The 23,539-nt window shown below is 36.3% G+C and overlaps 1 protein-coding gene across 14 annotated transcripts in view; it reads right to left on the bottom strand.

The window, feature by feature from the left end:
• Positions 1-23,539, bottom strand: part of PTPRM (protein tyrosine phosphatase receptor type M) — a 472,980-nt gene that overhangs the window by 211,619 nt on the left and 237,822 nt on the right. For all 14 annotated transcript variants that reach the window (XM_027452030.3, XM_027452024.3, XM_027452023.3 and 11 more), the window contains exons 8-11: positions 15,182-15,490; positions 11,782-11,891; positions 7,258-7,459; positions 2,606-2,708 (exon numbers count right to left, since the gene is read on the bottom strand). In XM_027452030.3, the coding sequence (XP_027307831.1) occupies positions 2,606-2,708; positions 7,258-7,459; positions 11,782-11,891; positions 15,182-15,490 (724 nt within the window). The remainder of the gene's footprint in view (positions 1-2,605; positions 2,709-7,257; positions 7,460-11,781; positions 11,892-15,181; positions 15,491-23,539) is intronic.

Consider the following 23,539-nt stretch of genomic DNA (forward strand, 5'->3'; position numbering starts at 1 on the left):
ATTCAGAGTTGTATGATTTTTATGCAAATTATTTAGAACTTTACTGACTCATATGCATGTACCTTTGGAAGAAAAAATCCACAATTACATATATATTATGCAATTTCCAGAGACATCGTATTAAATTAAATAAAAAAGAAAAAGCCTTGCAAATTAAAATCATTCTAGAAATCAGAATAGCTTGGCCAACTGTTAAGTAAATACATATATTCATCATTACTGAATGCACTACTGCTTTAAACATACATAATTCCAAAATAATCTCCTTGAAATAAACACAGCAACTGCCGTAAGACCTGAAATTGAAGACAAAGCAAGCAGTATTTGTTGTATTAAAACTCTGACAAAATAGATTTTAATCATGTCCAGTCTTACAAAGTCTAAAACAACCTGGAATGCCATTTGGCCTTCATGATTAATGTGTACTTTATCATTGTAAACAGAGCTTCCTGAACATTTCTATAAAGTCTGTTTTTTGAAGCAACATTTAAACAAGCAGCATTGCCCTTTCTCTCCTTTTATGTTGTGGTGGTTGTGAGAGGATTCTAAATAAGTTAGGAGATACCAGGATTTTTCATATTTCATTAAAGAATTTAATCACTGGAAAAAAAATAGAAAAAAAAAAAAGGCTGCGATACTGAGTGACCTCAGGTATTAGCTTCATTGCCTTGAATGGCAGAATTTGTGCACTCCTTATCCATCTCAGGAATTAAAGAATTTTATGTGACATGGCTGACGTGCTGATCAATAAAACAACAACAATCATTTACACTGCAAGTTTAGTGCAGTTTCAAAAACCTGCATTAACCAAGCTGGTGCTTGTAGCAGAATCAATACACAAGGCATCATTCTTAGTGATGTGCATAAATGAAGTATGACTAAACTTTTAACACCCGATGAATATAGATTAAGATGATAACATTCATATGCAGAATGTGTTCTGCAAGCTATGCAATGACAATATACTTGAGAGTCTAATGCACAATAAAATGTTAAAAGTATTGAGAAATTCTTACTATAATTTTCATTCTCTGCTTCACGAATTATTTACATTAAGAGTTTGCAGTCAGCTTTCATTTAAGACCTGTTGCAAAGGACCTCAGCAAATTTGCTGCTGTGTTCATCTGTTTCTGTCAATTCTAAATCTTTGTGTTACTTTAAATCCCTCTTCTTATTTTCTTAACCACTCATCCCCTTATTTGGTGTACTTTAATCTCCTAATAGCTTCTTTCTGTTGTCAGTGAAGCTTCTGATGTGTCACTACTGCTATAGGAGTCAATCATCTTCAGTTCACGATGCAGTTTGAAGGAATTAAACTGTTTTTTATTTATGGTCCTATTTGTTTGTGTTTAAAGCAAAACAAGTCTAAACAGTATTATTTTGATCCAGATGCCTGAATGCAGAAAGACTATACCACATTTTAGGAGATAGAGGAAGACAAATATCAAATCGTTCTGTTTATAATCTAATTTGCTAAATCAAACAGTTTCACTATATCTGTTTTAATTGCTTTCAGTTCTTTTTCTCAGCGTGTTCAGACTTCCTGAAAGTGTTATATTTTCCTTTTAAAAAGTTGTCTGAATGACCAACAGTATGACATTTCCTAAATTCAGACATACAGACATTCACCTATGCAAACATGTAATATATAATGCAATGATGAATATTGCATAATACAAAAAAAAATAAAATGGAATATTCTGATGAAATGCTTCGAAAATGTTATTTTATATATATATATAACAGATCTGTATTTCCCACACTAACAGAAATTACCAAAACCTCAGCAGCAAGATGGAAATAACTGATAATCATTCACTACAGCTGGAAACATTTCCCAATAGTAACAAAAGGATTGACCATTACTGAGGCTCCATGGTTAGTCAAAAGGAAAAGCATCTTAAACCTCTGAAAAAAATGTATTTCGCTCATCTGTATTTTTTTCTCTTCAGAGTATTAAGCTCATTATTTGTTATCATTCAAAATAATCTAATCCTCTGTTTTCTTCACTGAAGAACAGGCATCTTTCACTACAATAGGTGTGAAACTGTGATATAAACCACTGCAAATTGGAAATTCATTAGCAGACACTATATAACACTAAAGAACCTAAGCTACTGGTTTTCTCTTTTTTTTTTGTCCCCTACTTCTGCTTTCATGGTCAATTAAAAGTAAATACTTTATGAATGTTACAGTACATATTTTTTAAATTGGCTAACTTACTAAGAGCTGATTATCTTAAATCTGTGAAGTAAACAAGAAGAGAGAATATTACAGACAGTAGCTCAGCATAGAAAATGTGATATGCCCTTGAACTTATAACACTGCAGTAAGCAATTACCTTAAAGAAGCCACCCACACAACAGAACTATGGCTTTGTTCCTTATCTTCAAAGAACAAGCCACTTGCATCTGGATCAAATCCTTTAAACAATACACGAACACTCAACATCAAAGCACTTTCGTTTTCTTCAGTTATTTAATTTAATTAGAGCTAATACAGACATGAATTTAGACACTGATTGCTGTGTAGAAAATCCCCAGAATACATGTTCAAGAAATTAATCAATTTGGTTTTAATTTTATAAAGATTTTTCCCCCAGTACCTGACAGGAGCGCCTCTGCTCTGTGCAGGTTTCAGCAAGACTGTCACAGTGCTGTCAGTTTGATTCAAAGGTGTTTCGAGTTCATATGGTGGCATAGAGGGTGCTAGAATAAGAAAAGAAAAGAGGCAAAAATAATCATTAGTCCTGTATTTCTTCTTTCAGGAGCTGTATCTTCATTTGAATATTTAATTCTCCTGCCAATATAAAGACAATATTATAGGTCTAACGTGCTTTCAGTTACAAATATGAGACAACTTTTAAATAACTTCAATGAAAAAATTAAAGAAATCCTAGCTCACTGTCAATTCCAGGACAGCCAACAGTTCCTAATAAGGAAAACTTTTCACAAAGTACTGAGAGTCCCTGATGTGGAAATGAAAATTTAAATTATTTCAAGAAGAGCATCTGCAAATGTGCATGCCAGAGTGGCTATAGCTTTTGAAACTGTGAGCCCAGCTTCCTCAGTGTGTTTGTGGTATTAGGCTACGCCCTCAGAACTTGTCATTTCTGCAATTTTAACTAGTGCTGTAGCTGTCACAGGCCTATTGTCCACCACAGGAATCATTTACAATAATCAAAAAGGATTATCACCATGAGAACTTATCATAGTTTGAAGCCACACTTAATGGCACTTTTGCAAACTGTGTCTTCATTAAGGAATTACAGCTGTGATTAAAATAAATGATGCCTCAGTTACTGTCTTTTACTGTTGTTACTTTTTTCAGTGCTATCACCTACTTGCATTTTTATCATTATATTGAATGGAAGGCTGCTCAGTTAATTGCTTGTTTAGCAGTTTGTTGTATCCTTATTGTCCCCTTATTAATGATGATACACAATTAATAGATTTAAAGGCTACTGAAGCACAAAGTGATCATTGCAATAACCTTTTTTGACCACAGGAATAATACAGGACAATGAACTTCCCTAAATTAATTCCTGCTTGAGCAGAAAATATATTTTCAATGAGAGATCTTTTCTTATTTCTGGGTTCTCCCAATGGCTAATTATACTCATTGTTGAACATGAAAATTTATTTGGCATCTGAATTTATTTAGCTTCATCTTCCAGATGCTGGATACTTTGTGTACCACAGTGATTTAGCTACTCAGAGTATGTTGTACTCTGCATACAGACAGTATCATAGAATCACAGAATGGTTTGGGTTGGAAGGGACCCTAAAGACCACCCAGTTCCAACCCCCCCCGCCATGGGCAGGGACACCTCCCACCAGACCAGGTTGCTCAAGCCCCATCCAGCCTGGCCTTGAGCACCTCCAGGGATGGGGCACCCACAGCTTCTCTGGGCAGCCTGTGCCACTGCCTTGCCAGCCTTTGAGTGAAGAATTTCTTCCTTATATCTAATCTAAACCTACCCTCTTTTAGTTTAAAACCTTTACCCTGTGTCCAATCGCTACAGTCCCTGATAAAAGATTCCCTCTCCAGCTTTCTTGGAGGTCCCGTTTAGGTGCTGCAAGGCCGCAATAACGTCACCCCGGAGCCTTCTCTTCTCCGGACTGAACAACACCAATTCCCTCAGCCTCTCTTCATGGGAGAGGTGCTCCAGCCCTCTGATCATCCTTGTGGCTCTCCTCTGGACTTTCTTCAACAGGTCCATGTCCTTCTTGTGCTGGGGGCCCCAGAGCTGCATGCGGTACTCCAGATGGGGTCTCAAAAGAGCAGAGTAGAGGAGGAGAATCACCTCCCTTGACTTGTTAGCTAGCTGTATCAATTCTTAAGCTCTTCTAGCAGATTAAATAGTTCCAGCAACATGAGTCTCTCTCTTTAAAGTGTATATTCCCATCCTTTGCACCTCCCCACTATTACCTGCACCTACTTGAAAGATGTATACAAACTTCTCTTGTCTTTATCCTTATTTCCCAATACATCTACGTAAGGATTGCATGAATCACGAATGTTTTTGCTCTTCAGTCTGCTGTGAAACCACTAACATCTTCATCGTTTTTCATTGATATTCATCAGCCTAGGCTATGAGCTGTGGTTCTATGAGTCCCACCTTTGACTCTTGGCTACTTCTCTCCACAAATACTTGGGCAACATCTATTCTTTCCTTTTTTTCTGTCTAGGTTAGTATTCTTCCTCTTCCACATTGTGCACAAGTGAAGAAGGGGCTTATTAACAGAGAAAGAAGGAGATATTCTTCCTGTTTGCATTTTTTTGCAACTGCTCACCCTGGTCTTCAGCAGCAGAAAGGTCAGACCTGGTAGAAGGTAAAGATTTTAGAGGCTATGTGTCTGTGGTGGGCCAGTTGATGCACGCACAGGCAAGACTCTTTAAGCTCGGAGAGCCTGAATCTATTTAGTGAGGATGGCATCTCAAGCTGCTCAGTTCTGTCAAGTTTCCACAGTTTGTGTGCAAATTGTAACATTTATAGTTCGCTCAAATCTGGAAAGATTTTCAGAGTGATGGCTCAGATTAATGTCTGTCTTCTCGCTAAATATTCAAACCCCTGTTTGAAAACACTTCAGTAATGTGTTGGTCACAATAACTTTTCAGTATGTCAGCCATGTTCCTGAAATGGATGAAATTCTTCTGGGTGAGAAAAGCAGCATAAAAAAATTTCAGCCTGTCTTTTCATGAAGTTATATGCAACAGAAAACAGTGTCTTCCAATACAGTGCCCATCAATTTTGATAGAAGGCATGGGTACTAGCTCTGCTTTTAGTAATGCTTATTTACATAGAGATCATTTCATCCATCAATGCCAATCACACAACTGTAGAATGAAACATGGCAACTATTTACAGTACAGAATAGTACTACTCATCAACTTAAGACAGGAAGTTAAGACTAGGAAAATGCAGTCTAGAGCCAGACAAATTAAAATGACTCAAGTTGCAATGACTCAATTTAGAAATTGGTCAGAATGTACTGTTGCCACCTCATATGTTCTAAAAAGGTTCTGTGAAACTTTTTATCCATAAATGTTCAGCATTTTCATTTCACATCTCTTCAAAACGGAGAACAGAGGCCACATCCAGAGCCTCAAAGCCTCATAGGTGAGACAATGACAGTACAGGCCTATAGCGCTGCAAAAAGGACACCATACTCAACAGCTAAAATTTCAGTTGTGATTTTTCAAGGATACTAAGAAATGCATGTATTCTGCTTCTATTTTCAATTCATCAAGAGACTGGCTTTAACTACCCAAGGACAAGTCCTAAGCATCCCTGTTAGCACAGTAACTAACATGAAGTAATGAGAGAGTGGGGTGCAGGCAAGACAGCTTGCAGAACCTCACCAGATGGTTGCTTGGAGGTTTGTCTCATTTCAAGCATGTCCATTCACACTAATGAGTTTCAGCTGGGGACAAACCAAATTTAGAAAAGAGCAACAATTTAAACCATAGCACTGCTCCCAAATGCCCAGACTCTCCTCTATTCTCATCACGCTCCCCCTATCCTCATTCTAATAAGGCCTGATTCTGCCATCCTAACTCATATCAAGTCTTCTTATGTCAGAATTTGCTTTCTGACAGAAAATGGTTTTGCTCAGTGTGAGAAAAGTGATGGAGAATGAGCCCCATCTTTACTAACCAGTGTTTATGCACTCTTCTAAGAATAATTTTGTAATTTGAAAACTATCACCTGCTATCTTTTCTTTTTTTTCTCTACAGTCTACAGTCAGTAATTCCCACCTGACATTAACTGTCCTTTCCTATAATAAAAAGTAATTGCCCTGATTAACAGTTATTTTTAATTCCAATGAGGACAGAAAATGACTGATTGGGAAAAGTATACAGAAAGAGAGTAAAAAGAAATAAAATTTTGTATCCAAATGCTTTCCCTTATCCTTTCTGAAAAGCAAATTTGACCACAAATAGATAAGGCAATTTTCTTTGAACATTACCAAAGAGCCATAGTTCAACTGTCAGTTTAATTCCCAAGAAGACTGCAGAGAAGTTTAGAGGAAAGGGATTTCAACGGTAACTTTGCAAAACATTTTGTCATCAATTACATAAGCATTTTAGAGTATGTAACGGTATTGCAACCCATCAGCTAGAGAAATAAAGTGTTCCTCTGCCTCTGGGAGGGCTTTAAAATATTGTTCATGGATTTGCAGAAGTGACAGAGTCATGCTGCTCGTGTCTGAAAACCACTACTCCTGATGTTCTTGTCTAATACAGTTTCATATCCACTTCAGTCCACACGCCCGCTAGGACGTATGCTGGCTGGCAGTCAGCTGCACTTTCTAAGAGAGCGTTAGACATACAGTATTTCTATTCTACTCTCAATTGTTCATGGCTCATTAAAGAGATTTTCCAGCACTGTTACTGTGCTAATTTAGAATCGTGTCAAGGCTGAATAAGCTCTGAATGGAACCCTCATCCTCATGTCCCCAAAAACCCTACGCTAAACGTTGCAATAGGAACTGGCACTGACTGTAGGCACATAATTCATAGGGTATCTTGGGTGGTAAGTTACAGCTGTGAATAGGAATTTCAAAGTACTAGCAGATATTTAAGCACTTGGAAGTTTTTCAGGTGTGTTACTTTTGCATCTTCAAGGATAAACACTTATTTTACTGTTTTTTCAATTTGCTGCTTGTAAAATCCTGAAGAAGAAATAAGCAATGAAAGAATTACCCATGTCATTATATTGTAAGCAAACAATAATACTCTTTAAACAAATACCTGATATTTTTGTGGTGAATTGATTTGTGATTGGAGGTCCAAAACCTTTAGCTGTGCTGGCTCTGATGGTAAAAGAGTAGGTAGTGCCAGGATACAGTCCAAAAAAGAGGTAGTGTGTTTCATTTCCTAGCTTTGAGACTCGTCCACTTTGATTGGATAAATCTATTTCTGGGTCAAAGGAACTGACTGCTTTGTAGGTGATCTGCAAAAGAATAAGAAAGTTATAAACTGTCTTGAGCAGATGGACAAAGATTGCATCTTTATCCAGTAAACCCTTCTGATGTATGCGCTGTCAGACATTTTATGATAAGCTATCTTACTCTCTTATACTCTTCAAATCCTGAATCCCATGAAGGAACACGGAAACTCAGCCGTAACTGGTACGAGTTATTACTTTTATAGATACAGAGACTTAGAGGCAGCTAGATTACAACTCTAAAGGATGGGTTCAGGCTTACATTAATTCCTTCAAGATGCTGGCTTTAACAATGTCATTTTTTGAATTCATCTTACTGTTGGTTTTGATCAGCAACAACAACAAAACCAAAACAACCCGGTAGAAACGCATAAACAAATAACAAAAGGGGTGGTCCCCGGTTCCAGCTGACTTGACTGTAATTGCACTTTGCTCTGAATAAGATTATCCTTAGAAGATGATAAGGGTAGCTTAAGGCGAAATTTTCAGGAAGCGGGTAGAGCTTATATTTTAGTCTAAAGCTTAGATATTGTAATTGCTAATTTGGAAATTTTCAGGTCATTATATTGTACCTAGGTCAGATTCTCCTTTGGAGGAAATGGGAGATAAAATGTTAATATATGCAAAATGTATACTGTATCCTCGTTTCCTTCTTTGATTCAAACAGTATTTTTAGTTTTCATTAGAAATGTTAATATAAGTTCACAGCAAAACTTGATCCAGATTTTTATATTAATTACTAATTTCCATGCACTGTAATGAGAACTTAGAAATAAAAAAACCATTAAAAAATTAAAAATGATTCATCCCTCCTCTTTACTTATAAAGTTTCATTTGCAAGTGAATATGTATAAATTCAACATCGTTATTATTTAAAATGATAATTGACATTCTTTTTGCTATATACCATATCATTCTAATTAAGAGATACACAAAAAAAAACTTAGAAGCATGCAAGTGTTGGTATTATACACCTTTAACAGCTGCAGTTTCCTAAAAACTCTGACAATGAAAATTGGTTTCTAAATGAGACACTAAATATAACAACAATGAAATACTGAAAATAAGTAATAAAGCCCTTTGATGCCATCTGGATAAACTCTGACATTTTTTTTGCTTAACATAGGAAGATCTTCTGCAATTCTTCATCCATAAACTGAACTGAAATTATGTTGAAAAACACTCAACCAACCCTCCCAATTCTAAGAAAAAATAGATGAAACTACCAAATAAATTAATTTTTATCAAAATGAAATTAATTTGCCCAATTTGCCTCTTCCCTCCTGCCCACCCCCCAAATACACATTTCCTAATAGAATCCCCTTTTCTGATGGTAAAAGTTGTTCTGTCTGCTTGAGGGAGAGTGGGCCATATAGCTTTTGAAGATTTTAAAAGGCTGGTTAGACAACTACATGGCAGCCACGTTTTGTATAAACTTGATCCTGTTTTGGAGCAGATATGTAAACTAAATGAACTCTTGCAGCTCCATTTAACTCTGTGTTCTGTGTTTTGATAATTCTTAACTGGATTTTTTATTATCTCATGTGAGATTTATTTAAAGTAAAACCTGGATGTCAGAGACTTAGTTTACAGAATCACAGAATCATCTAGGTTGGAAGAGACCTCCAAGATCACTGAGTCCAACCTCTGACCTAACGCTAGCAAGTCCTCCGCTAAACCATATCACTAAGCTCTATATCTAAACGTCTTTTTTTTTTTTTTTAAATAACAAAAACATAATTTCTTAATGCTACCATTGCTAATGCCAGTTCAGCATTGCAGTGATGAAAAATGGGAAGAAGAATAATTTTCTCACTACTGTTGAGTATATGATGTTGACTATTTTTATCAAATTTGGATTCAATCTTGCACAAAAATCCCTTTATTCCTACAACTGTGGACTTTTATTGGTGATAAAGGCTTTATGTTATTTCTTCATCTAAAACCTTTTTCTTTTTTTTCCATATAAATATTGGTAAAATTGGTAATTGGAATTGCTCTTGATTTTACAATAGCAATAAGTACTTTAATGCTTGATACTTTAAAAGTTTTTCCCCACCAGATATACTTCAGGCACTAAAAACATATGCCTGGGTGCAGAAAACAGATTAAGTAATGAGATTTTTAATACCACAGCAAGTTAGGTTCTTAAGAAATGCTAGACAGAAAGCTGTGATTGAGCCTCCTCTGTGGGAAATAAGACATCTCTTTTGAAATAAAGTGTCTGCTGCTGCAGTCCTAGGGCTGACCCTTTAAAAACTGTCCTCCAGCTGAAGAGGTTGCCTGGGAAAGGGCAGGACTAGGTTGGCCTCAGGCTTACATACTCGCAGTTCTGTCACACCCAGTGAGCTTTTTACATCAGAACTGCTGATGTGCTCACAACCCAGGCTCAGATGACTCTCTGCCTAAGCTCTGGCTTGCTGTAAGGCATAGGCAGGAGCTAGACACCCTCCTTGTCAAGCCAGGGCGATATGGAGCTGTGCTGGTTGCATTACCTTGACAGCTCTAAGATCAGCCAAAGAGGGGCCTACTGAGATTTAAATGGATAGTCTAAACTAACCGATAAAACACAGCTACCTAAACCTCATCCAACTTGTCTGGATCTTGCCTTGTGAGCCAGTTCAGTTACCTAAAATATACCTGAAGTATACTTTTATATTTCACCTGGAGTATACATTTCCAATAGGTAAAATGCCCTTGTGATTCATTGTGTATATTTGTTGGCTTTGAGGCAGCTTGCCAGCCATATTTATAAAAACTTTGTGGTACACTTTAAGCTTTTAAGCAAAAAATGAGGGAGAAAAAGTATTGATGAACAAGTCTTCAGTGACTAGGGATCTGCTCATATTCAGCCACCTGACTGGACTGAGCTGGCATCTTCAGAACATGAAACAGCTTGGTTGCATCAGACTGCAGACTGTTAGTATCTGTCACTTAAAAATTACTGAAGCCAGGTTTATGCTTTAAATGATTGCTTTGCTTCCTTCACCTCTTCATTGAGAAGTACTAGATAAATATCAAAAGGAGATATCGGTATTATATTTTTTATTATTATTATTTTATTTTTATTTTATTTTTATTTTATTTTTATTTTATTTTTATTTTATTTTATTTTATTTTATTTTATTTTATTTTATTTTATTTTATTTTATTTTATTTTATTTTATTTTATTTTATTTTATTTTTCAATATTCTCTTCACCATTGGAATGCTACATTCTTTTGATATTCAAGGACTTGCTGTCCTGAATACCTTAGAAAGTGTGGCCGAGGTATTTTTTCCCACTTCAATATCCCTGTGCAACTCCCATTACGGCTGATGAAGTTATACACACATATTTAAGAATGAGCTGCATGTATACACTGCATATACTTTTCAGCACTGTAACGACATGCACACGTTTATAAGCAGGAAGATGATTTGACACTGTGTTTCTATGTACATTAAGGCTAACATCAATAAAAACATTAACATATTAACTAAAACACCCTGATCCTTCAAAATAGGCAACTGTTGAACTAGCTGGAAAGTAGTTAGCCTTATCAAAAATCAATCCATACTTTTTTATAACATTTTATATTCTTACAATAAAACAGTTTTCAAAACAGTATCAATAGGTTAGCATTCAATTTAACTTTTCTCTTACACCATACCTTATTTAGGTGTTGTTCTGGTTTTTGTTTTGTTTTGTTTTGTTTTTTTAAACAAAGCATTCCAATACCAATTTTGTAGTAAGGTCAGGTAAGAGGCTTAACAGTGATTACTGTCTGACAGTTTAATCTGTGCAGTCTTTTGTCAATTTTTCTAAAAGGTATTCAGGCAGAGGTTCCATACAAGGAAAAGCAACGATTTTTAGACATCTAACAACATGTAATTTTGTTGAATTTGCATTAAAAATGCTGTATTTAAAAAAAATAATTATTTATGCCTGCTTGTTTCTATTACAATAGGCTTCCTGTGATGAGTCTCACCTAAATGTGATGTTGACTGTCACCACTGTTATGTCTCCTCTTTTTTTAAAACAACCAGTAAGATCTGCCTTTCAGTGTTTCAAATATTTGTTCCACACTACTAGACAGAATGCTGTATCATATCATTCTAAATTTAGCAGTTTTCTTAAAGCTGATAACCCAGAACCTTTTTGGGACTTTCAGTAATTCACACCTAGATTACACATCTGATTTTATTACTTTGTAAGTGCTACTACATTCAAAAAGACTATTTACAGAAATTAGGAAAAATACATATTTTTAAATTTATTATTAATTATGCACTTCTAAAAACCAATACAATAAATGAAAGTGAAAATATGACAAAATGCTTGATACCTCATACAAAGTAATCACACCATATGTTTGCGCTGGCTCTCTCCACTGGAGAAAAATCTTCTCCTCGAAGGTACTCCCTTGAATGGATTCAAGTGGTACAGCACTTGGGACTAATGTATAAAAAAAAAAGGAAAAAATGCTGTTTTGAGAAAGGTTTCAGAGGAAGACACAATGTAGTATTTGTGCTGTCAAGGCATAAAAGCAGTACATCCATCATGTCTCAATCCACTGTTGAGGTACAGTTCATATTCCATGGAATTTGTTAAACAGATCTCATATATATATTTATATACACACACACACATATATACATATACATACTTATGTATATGTTTTATATATATATAAAGGTTTTTTATATATATAAATCCTCCTCTTCTCCATCTCTCTAAATTAAACATCTCAACTGCATACAACTGAACTCACTATTATTATTATTGTTCCCCCAAGACTGAAGCAAAGACCAGGGTAGCTTAGCAATGAGGGTGATTTCTTTTACAAGATAGTGCCATCAAAGAAACTTGTGTCACCTTCAGTATAAAAAGGAACTAGTAAGGCTTGTGTTTTTCCAGTAAAACAATACTGATGAAAGAAAAGGACAATCAACTTTTTATAAGGAATTAGGTAATGTCTCAAGGATAAATTCTTGTAAGTAAAATCTACTTGTAATACCCACTTACCAATAGTGTTACTGTTCTATACTGAAAGATATTAAACAGTCATGTCTGAAAATGGACAAACATTGAAGTAACAAGGTATTATTTTATCTTACTGAACTAGAATGGCTAGATTGGGAAGGCAAGTCACATTTTGCAATGGTGATGCTCATTGACTGTAGGCCTGATGCCCTACAACAGGGTGAACATACAGTAATGGTGATGCAGCCAAACTGAAAACCTGACATTATTCATCTTTCTTAAAGATTCTTAATTTATGAGAATGAACTCTGAACAGTCAGGGACATTAGAAGTAAAAAGAAAATCTTGAAGAATGCACATAGGACTGTTACAAAGCATAAGGCATTAATGGGTTAGCACTTACATCAAGTGCTTGTGAAAATCCAGTTGGAAACTAGTTGCTGCAACAGCTGTAATAATTTCTCAGTCCCTTTTATGAGATTTATATCTAAATCTCTCCCATATATCTAAAGAATAGGAAGACCTATAAGCGAGACACATGGTGACTCCCTGTTACTAGGTCTGGTAGAGCACAATTCTCCTCCTATTCCTCTATGCTGCTTGTCTGGGAGTTGAAATGGTTTGAGACTTCAAAAGCACATCTCTGTATCGCTCTGCAGAGTCCCTTGTAGGAAATCCTCTGCCTAGGGAAAGTTCCAAGGACACAGCGATAGCTTCTGAATTTGCTTACCAGTTCTAACTGGGTCAGTAGAACCATGCCTTTAAAGCAACCTTAGGTCTATGCAATAAGCCTTGCTTCCATGTAGGAGAGAACCAGCAAACTCATTTGGAAGCATAGGGTTAAGTGCAAATTTAAGGAATTTAATATAGTGTGAATAAGTTAGAAGAATAGCAAAACACTGTCATAACTTTCTAAAATTATCTGAATGCCATAAACTTTAAGCAGTAGTGCCATGAAGGAGGTCAAATAGTGGAAGAGGTTGCCTAGATGTGGGATATTCATCCCTGGAGATACTCAAAACACAACTGGATATGGCCCTTGCAACCTACATGATCATGTGATTTGAAAAATAATAATGATCTTATGGTCACATCCTGTTGTTGCGCTACACTCAGATTTATGTGCTGTACTAAAAATGTACAGTATACAACAAAGCTGGTAGTTTTTTAGTACTTGCAAAAATATCACAGTAATGGCATCATAGATTTTCAGGCTTGGTATTTCAAAATTGTTTTATATTATGGAAAGAATATTAAAATACTGTCCCAAGTATTCATATATATGAATATATTCCATATACATATATGGAACTTGGAATACTGTAAAGTTCCAGAGGGCCAGGCATCAGTAAATGCTACATAAAATTTTAAAGAAAATACATAAATGGTACAGATATCAGTAAGATCTTTAACTTTGTCATTCTACAAATTAACCGAGTTAAAACTAGAGGATGACAGCAAAATTAATTACAATTAAACAATTTTTATGTTAGCTATGCTTGGTCAAATCTGTTGCATTAGCAACTATACATTAATAAATTGTATAATTTATTCCTTCATATATTTTGATTAGAAATTAGTAATACACAAAAACATTACAGCATATATTAAATGATTTAATAGGTTTAAATGACAGTCTTCAAGTATTTATTAGAAGGGGAACTCATCACTGCTTAAGTTTTTTTTTCTAGAAATCTTTCCAGAATGTTTTCAGTAAGTCTATCATTGATCTGGAAGAAAATACAAAGCCACCCCTGTTCAGACTGCAGATGATAAAAATGGGAGGAGAAAGGATCCATAAAAGGATCTGCTATATAAAGCAGTCCCAGACATTTGATAAGGTTTTTTCAAACAGTAGATAATTGAAGGTGCATAAAAGCATGGTCAAAAAGCCTAAGGCACATTTCTAACGGGCACCAAAGGGCTATACATTAGTGCCAAGTGGCCAAGTGTTCTAAAAAGGTGGTACTGATTCCTGACACATGACCAATTCAACAAGGAATTTTGGTGTTGCAGCTAACAATGCTGCAGTAAATTGCCTGTGTGGATAGACACAATAATATCACATAGGATTCAGAAGGATACTATCATCTTTCATGCAGCATTACCTGTGCGGTGTCAAGAGTTGGACTTGATGATCCTTAAGGGTCCCTTCCAACTCAGGATATTCTATGATTCTATGATTACTGAGATACACTAGTCAATTGTGCTGTGCGCATTTCAGAAAAAAAAGAGAGACTGACAATTTATGTTATTTCTCAAAAGAAAAAGAGACATGAAAACCTGGCTTCAAATTACAAGAGGAGACAGTATCTACATACTTGAATGTATGCATACAAAAGACATTGTCTGGATAAGCAACTAACAGCATCCAGTGGATGGACACCCAAAGCTAGAGAAATTGAAACTGCAACTCAGGAACAAGTATTTAATGTTGAGCATATCACTCAGGAGAAAATCTTACACGAGGATACTGTGACCATCACCTGAAGTTTTTTCAAACTGAAACTGGAACTTTTAAGAGGCAGACCACAGTTCAGCAGAGGTTATAAGTTTGCTGAAGAAATTATTAAATTATATATATTATAGTTTATGTAAAAGATACTTATAATACTTGATACATAACAGTCCCTTTACTGCCTTAAAATTGCTGAAGTTGGTGAATATTTTTTTTACAGATGGTGAAAGCGGAACACACAGAAAAACATGCTGAATGTCACTTAGGATACATGTACAATGTATATGTAAATACAGAAACTCACCATCTTCATCAGTTTGTACTACAAGCTCTTGGCTTTCTTTTCGTCCTTCGGGATTCATTAGTACTAATTTGATGCTGACATTTGTGTACGGTGATAGATTAGTAATTGTGTGCTGTGGATGTGAACTTTCTGTATCCCAGCTTACTTCTTCTCTCACTTGCTCTTGTCCTCCAGCCTGGTAACGGTAGTGGACTGTGAGGTTGTATCGATGGCAACGTGTGACATTATATCCAAATGGTTCCCAGCAAATGGTGATTTGCCTAGATTTGATCTCCACAACTTCTAGTTTCCGTGGCCCACGCATCGGATCTGAAAAATTACCAACATAACTCTGGTATGATTATTGATGCATATTATAACAGTAAGAGCAATAACAAGTTATACGGTTCTATAAATATGACGTGTAATTAGAAACAGAAATTCAACACTTTATCTCTCGCAGTGAAAATGACAATAAAAGTATAAGTCTAATGAAAAATCAGAAAAAAAAACACTGAGGAAAGGAGAGAAAGTGTCTGTGGTGAAAAATTAAGAGCAAACAAAGAACCAGAAACTTTTTATGCTTTTTAAATTCATACTGTAGTTTAAATGATGCTTACTTTTTTTTTTTTTACCTATCTGTTGCTTGCAAAAAAAAGTGCAATTTTGTTTACAAATTAATGTGTAAAAACTTTTAGAGCAAAACCCTTCATTTTGCTCAGAGCAAAAGAAGTGTCTAAAAATAAAAAGGTAATTTTAGGGAAAACTTGCAAATATATGCTGATTTTCTCCCAGGACTGCTTATACAAAGAAAAGTGTTAGCTGGTTCTTCAGCTATTTCTTACTCATTTGTTTTTAAGCTAGACTGAATGCAATTACTCAATCTCAATTTGGCCAGGACATTAAGTTAATATTCCAATTCCTTTAAAATGGTCCACAGGGTTCTTCTCCCATAAATATTAGTCGTTACTAGCTTCTTTATTTTAGTTTTAACAACATTTAAAGCAGTGTAAATACCCTAGTTCATTGTAGTGGTTTAATAGAGAATCGAAATAAACTGGCAGAAGACATGTCAGCTGATACTTTACTGCACCTGAACTTTCCTGGAGATCTCCTAGCAGGCAGACAGCCACAAATCACATCTAAAAAAATCATATCCAGGAACTTACGGCTATCTATAAACAAGATTTTTTTTCAATAATTTAATTATCCAAAGATTGCTGAGGAAGTTGTTAAAGTTTCTCCATTCCTACTGGTCTCAGCAACTGAGTTACAAAATTGACCCCAAATTTCCACCATATTACAGCACAACCACTGAGTTGGCACACACCTCAGATTTTCAAAACACTGTTATTAGTAGAGCTATTATACATATTTAGCAATAATGCTTTTTTTTTTTTTTTTTTTTTTAATATTGGAGCCCTCAACAAGATTAAAGACAACGTCTCGTTTTATCCACTGCTTCACTAGTTAAATGCTTAGAAGACTTTTAATGAGCTAGAAGCCTCTTATACGTAAACAAATTAATATGCATCTTCCCTCTTTTATGTTTATTAATCAACATGTCTTCACTTGGAATGTTCTAAACAATTTATACAGGATTTCATCTTTTTCCTTTTAATAAAATCCCTGCATGCTTAAAATATTTGTTCAAAGATGTTATTCATCTTAGCTCCTTGAAGAAAAGGTGTTAAGAAATTGCTTGTTCTCTATATATCTACAAAGTAGGGTATTTTTCCCTTTCAAATCCTCTCTGTGGGTTGTGTTTTTTTGTGTTTTTTTTTTTAAATTAATTGCCACTACCCAAATGTGTTGATCACCAGTGTAGAATATTTCCCAGTTGGTGACAAAATGGCAAAGCAAAACAAATTCAGTAATAGATCTAATCCTAGTCTCCTTTCTGGTGACAAGACTGGTAAAAATTTCCTCAAAAAGGATGAATTGGTACAGAGCCATTTATCTGTTTCCAAACTCAGATACCCCAGCAAAGAAACCTGATGTTCGGGATATTTTCTATTGCTACAACAGTTAAGACTAAGGAAGACTTGAAGACTGGCAAACCCTGAGAGTTTCCTATATTTCTTAAGCATTTAGTTCTGTGTAATTGAGACATAAATCTCACGAAAAAGGAATGTTCCTTTTCTGGATTCATATCAGCTTTGCTTTATTCAGGTGAGACTATGAATAGCAAAGGGCATCTGATTGGTATTGTGGAACTGTCTTGCTAGCTGGATGGGCTAAATAGGACCAGAAAATCAACAAAATTAAGGTGACCCTGACACACAACATTAAGCGGTTGAACAAAGATCATAGCTGCAAGAATGTGGATCAGCCAGCCTGTTTAGTTTCACAGTAGGCACATCAGAAAATTCACAAGAGAGCTGAGAAATCTTTTTTATTAGAGAGATAAAACCAATTCATAGCATTTTAAAGTTGAAATCAAGTGGCTTTTCCAAAAAAAAAGAAAAAAAAAAGATCAAAACCTATCCAAGATTTCTGCCCAGGAGGAAGATATTCTTATGTCCCGTTATCTTAGTAAAAAGTACAAGTTAGCCCTCTAGTTAAATCTTGAAGCCATTGCTATGAGAATGACATATACTTTCTTCCTTCAATAAAAGAGACAAGGGAATAAGAGATTGGACTGGAAAAGCTGGAAACTGTATAGTTTTCATTGATATTCACAGGATAAAGCTTATCAGACACGTCAAATACTCCGCGTGCTTTGGTTCCTGACTTGAGTCTGTTATCTGGAATATCAGATAGCCTCACAGTTTGTGTCTGTTCTTCTCACCATTCATTCAGAGGTGATGCAACTGAGAGGGCAACTGAGAGGTGATGCAACTCTGTGGGACAAGCACGGTGAGAACCTGTCAATGCCAGCACTTAGATGGAAAGGAGAAAGGGAGAGGTAGGATAAAAAGGACTGGGATAGAGCACAGAAAAACATTTAAGGAAAAATAAAGCAAGATCTCATATACACCAGGTGGGATAACTGCTGGATTACATCAGATTCCCACTGAGAAAGTGAGGGTGAATATTCCAAAGAGGTCTGCCCCTGAAGCAGCCTCTGAAGATACCGGGCTGCAATCCCAAGTATTCACCCACTTGGTTTCTTTGACCCCATTTTTAAAGTGTCAGAAAGGACCTGGTTAGTGCAATAGACTATGCTTTATTATTTCTTTTAATCAAATAAGCCCGCATTTCTGAATTACCGCTAATTCATTTGTGTCATTTTATTTTTGTTTCCAGTGCTGCACTTACTTATCAGACATGCCTGCGTTACAGACCTGAGGATATCAGCCCTGACCTGACTATGTAGTCGAGTTCTCAGATCTGTATTCTCCAAGTACACAATGCTTTTTGGCTACAATCAGCTCAGTCGTACCGTAAGGAGGAACAAGATGAAGGGAAAAATGTTTACTTTCAACCAGAAAAAGAGGCTAAGTTAATAATGGATTTTTTGGATTAAAAACATGGCTAAAGACAGCCATGAAAAATACCAGCTTCTGTAACAGAAGATGGGACGAGGGAGCCCACCTGCAGAGGGGTTATACGGCCAGACCTCTCCCCTCACTCTGCCTATCTCTAGATGAGCAGATGCTCTGTTTTTCTTCAGTATCCCAGCTATTTTCTTCTGCCTCACTGCTGCAAATCATGAGGCAAATTGGGGAAATAAGGCCTACCAGTTCATAAAAGATGAGGCTGTCCTCCCAGAGGAGAGCACTGCCTGTCATGCCTGAAGCCTCGCCAGGTACTTCTTACTAAATCCCCTGACGGTGCCTGCAGCCTTTTTCGTGCTGCTCTCCTTCTGCCAGCTTCAGCAGGTAGCAGGCAGTGAAGTCTGACAGTTGCAGCTCTGACCTGAGGGACCTGCAAGCCCAGTTGTAGCCCCTGGCACTTCAGCATCCCATTTAATCGGTGATCTTGGCTCCTTCTCTGCTCTGCTCTGTTTTCCTCAGAATATGGAGCAGAGACTGACAGATAGGATCAATTTCCATTGCAGCTTCAATTCACAGCTCATTTCTCTGGAACTTCACACTTTACCTCTTACTACAAGTACGATGCTTTTTCAGAAACTCAATTTCGGAATCACAGAGAGACATTTAGGTGTATTTTTAGCATCCTGCCATTGATCATCAAAACTTGGGGTTAGAATAAAAACGCAGAGTGGGAGTTTTGTCTTCTCACCACAGACTTTCACCGCAGACCCGGTGAAAGGAATCGAAGCAGGGGTGGTGTGGGTGGGGAGTTTCTGCCGCTCCATGGTACCCCAGCAGCAGCAGAGATCTGGCATGTGTTGGATACCATTCAGAAGATGAACCACTGTGTTCATATGGCTCCATGTGAACCATGTTCAGATGACCATCTGACCCATAGGAATGAAAACTTTACTTCTTGTCCAGGAAAATTATTAATGCGGCTTAGCTCTGTAATAACTCTCACAGTTTAAATTCCAGACTGGTCTCTATTATCCTTTCACAGAAGTAAAGAATGAACAAAATCAGAAAATACAAACATTTACGATGAAAACGGCATCATCTGAGATGTGAGACGTTATCTATCACAGCGCTTTCAAGCAAGATTTAAATTGTGGTAATTGAATGTACAGATATGACATCCAGGATCTCCGGGCTTTGTCACAGATTTCCTTAACATCTTTTCACATCAATTCCTTCTGAGATAAATGGGAGTTCACAGTAGACTAGTATCAATGTCGCATATAATTTCTTTAATGTGAAGCAAAGAGCTTGCATACTGCAGTGATGGAGGCCATAAGCACGCTTTAGACTTGATTCTGCCTGCTAACTCAGGACTACCTCTGATTCAGCAGACAATTTGAGGCAATTGCTTTGTTCCAAACAAGAATACTTATGCTTTAATTCAAACACATGCTCTAAGGGTTCACCAGCACTGGTAAAAGTGATCAAGCTGTCAGAGCACTTTACTGAATCAGAAATACCTTCCAGAGAAAAACAAGAGGAAAACTGAGGAGGAGACAGAAAGTTCACTTCTCCCTGCAGAGAAACTAAGACTTTAAACACTTGAACATTTTTTAACAATGGAGATCACAACTCTTGCTTTATATGTATTTATGCACAATGTTTTTCATCCATGTTTCTCCTTACTTGGTGTAACTCCACCCGCAGAGCTTATAAAGTTAGACTTCTCTGCTTATGCTACAGCATTCCAGCTAAGTAGATATGATGCTGTTCCTTAGTAGTCTCAGTGTTATGTTATGTCTCAGGGGCACAGACCACAAGGTAATGAAATATCTTTTCATCTATTGAAAACTGTGTTATGACTCAGATGCTATCAACGTAACAACATCTGCCTATTTGAAAAAAAAAAATAAAGATCTTGAGATTTGTGTATCTATAGTCAACAGCAAACAAGGAATTAGGTAAAATGTTTTAATTGCTTGGATTATTTGATTATATCCAATCTGTGTAAGGCTGCAAAGCATGTGGGGTTGTTTACAAATTTGGTAGGACAGTTTTGTGAAAGATCACATTCAGCTGTGATGGACTGATTTCTATTGTCATGATTATTTTTTTCTACAAGTTCTTCAACAACAGACTGAAATTCAAAAAGCCTCGTCTTGCTCAAAATACCATGATTGATGAAATCTGGTAATAGATCTTTTTTTTTTTTTTTTTTAGCTTCCAATATACCAAAAACAGCAGAGTGCAGAGAGGAAAGAATCAGTGGGCAAGATTTCAGGTGGTGTAATTTCACAGATTTTAATATATGTATAGATATATATTTATACTAAAACATGAGCAAAATCAAAATCCTAATATGATGTTGCTGATGTTATCGTCCTGCTGAGTCCAGTTATTTTAAAGTGCAACCAAAGACTGTGCTACCAGTATGCACAAAGCTACTGAGGATCCAGAAACAACCCTCCAAGAAGGGCACGTTTGTGGTTGATCATTTTACTTATCTAAGAACATGACATTTGTGCCAGCAAGCAACAAATATTAAAAGAAGCAAAGAATAAATGCAAATTTGTAAAAATCTTGAAATGTGAGTTTCATCTGACAATCTCTACTTCCTTTCATGGAGCAGTCATGGAAATTAATAGCAGCAGTTACTAAGATTAATCAGGTAAAGAAAATGACTGCACAAGATACCCAGAGTCTCCTGGAAAGATTTCAAGTTACAGTATTTAAGATTCCTACCAATCTTTCACTGTTACTTGCTAATAGCATTTCCAAAAGAGCATGCCCCTCCTTCTGCAAAAATACATGACTCCCACGGAAAAGCAGCTCTTCCATCGGTCTTCTTAAAGTACTCCCTGACATTTTAAAAACTGTTGGGATGCAAGCCCTGCAGAGCTTCAGAGCTAATGAGCGAAAGAGCTATGAGACAGCAAAACCGAACTGATAGTCACCTGCAATCCAAAGGAGGGAATAAACACGTACACACATATATGAGAGTAATGGTTGCATACTGAACTATCCCTGTTTTTCTCTGAGCCACTTCTGGAAGCAATGTCTTCTTTTTAATATCATCCTATGGTGAATTTCTTCCACAGTCTAAATGCCAGTGAAGGAAGACAAGCCCAACAGCAGATGTCCCATATAGTTACCAGGAAGACGTTCACCTTGAGCAGTGGTCTGTGGGGATCCCTTCTGCACTCTTCCAAGCTATTCCAGACAACATCCCTGAGGGGCAGAATAAGCTTCCTGCATACATTTTCCCCAGCACTTTTATGATCTTGATCAGCATCCACAGTGTCCCAATGGTGAGGAAGTGTCAACAGGACAAGACTTTAATAAAAAACACATCTCAGGACAACCCCGTCCCACAGAGCTTTCTGTCTCAGGTGTAAACCAGTTCCTAGGATCTGGGAGAACACAGGAGTTGGACACTAAACACAGATCTTCAGTGTGGATGAAGCAAGATGTGAGAACCTGCTTCCACTGATGCTTTTTATTTTACATATAAAAATATCCTTTAGAACTATTGTGTAGTTAAACCTTACACATTTTATGATATGGAAATGTTACTTCCCCTATTTTATATACAAATAAACTGAAGCTCAAAGTAAATGAATTGTCTGCTGCAGGTTACGAGGTGCCAACAAAAGCAGTGGAATCCTAATTCTCAGTCCCATTTCTAACCCACTAAAACATAGTACTACTCAATTCTTCTGTGCTTTGTGGCCAGAACTCGTTAGTTCCAAAATGTGGGAGCTCAGAAAATGCTAAAATACATACTCATAGCTGACAGCAGTAAAATGAGCAGGCAGGCTTCTCAAAATGAGCCAACTTGAATTCTCACCCATTTCTCCTCAAATTAAAATGTGAGATACAGTAGAGGTCTCCATTTTTCAGGAAGGATCAGAAGTACTAATATCAGCTCATCACCAGAAGAATTCTTTTTGTGATATTTCTAGCTGAAACAAGCTAAAAATATACAAATACTTGGCACAGAACCAAGATGTTTAGCTAATTTCGGAAGATTCATTGAAAGTACATTCTGATAAGCACCCAAGACATCAGCTCACCATTTACAAAAATCAATATAGCTGTTGCTTAAAACCAGATGAGGCATTGGATTTAAGCTTTTAGTAATGTATTATCACAAGAGCTGGATACAGAAACGCAGATGAGTGCTATAATTCTGCGTGAGAATGTTTCCTTAACATTTTCAGCTCTTATTCTCCAGTTCATGACTATATATATCCCTTGAGGCATAAGTCTTGAGATTGAAATTCACAGCTGCAAAATACCTGTCTAATCATCAATAACACACGTTTAAAGTTATTAGTATTTTTTTAAGTATCAGTTTCTATACATGAGAGAGCTGATACAAACTTTTCACTGCATAGTAAATTTTAAATCTGAACCAAAGCAAATTGAACCTTATATTTCTTTATGTTGTTGTCATTTTATAGGTACACTCTAGGTAGTGACTCATTTAAATTCTAATATATTTAAATAAGGAATAAAAGAAAAACATCATTCGATACATTTTTGTCAAATTACCTACATTATATGATTACTCCTTCACAATCAAAATCAGATTTTAACTATGAATGATACAAACAAGATTACATTCTGAATCTGCAACAGAGATTTTAGTTGCTTGTTTAAAATGACATACCTAGCTATTCAGTAATCACTTTATAATAACCCCTTTCATTTCTAAATCTACTTAGCCATCAGCCGGTAGTGAGGAAAAAGCTGGCAGCAGTTCTTACAACTACACATTAGTTTTACATTTCATGACAAGCTAATTCTAGAGAGTTCGAAAGACAGACAAGCATGTGTTCTTAAGGTTTTCTTTCTTTTGCATGAAGAAAGCATACATCTAACTGAGAAATGAAAAATAAAGGAGTGCAGACATATACTTTTCACTTCACACATATGG

Source organism: Anas platyrhynchos, chromosome 2, assembly GCF_047663525.1.
Source record: "Anas platyrhynchos isolate ZD024472 breed Pekin duck chromosome 2, IASCAAS_PekinDuck_T2T, whole genome shotgun sequence".
In the NCBI taxonomy this organism is placed as follows: Eukaryota; Metazoa; Chordata; class Aves; order Anseriformes; family Anatidae; genus Anas; species Anas platyrhynchos.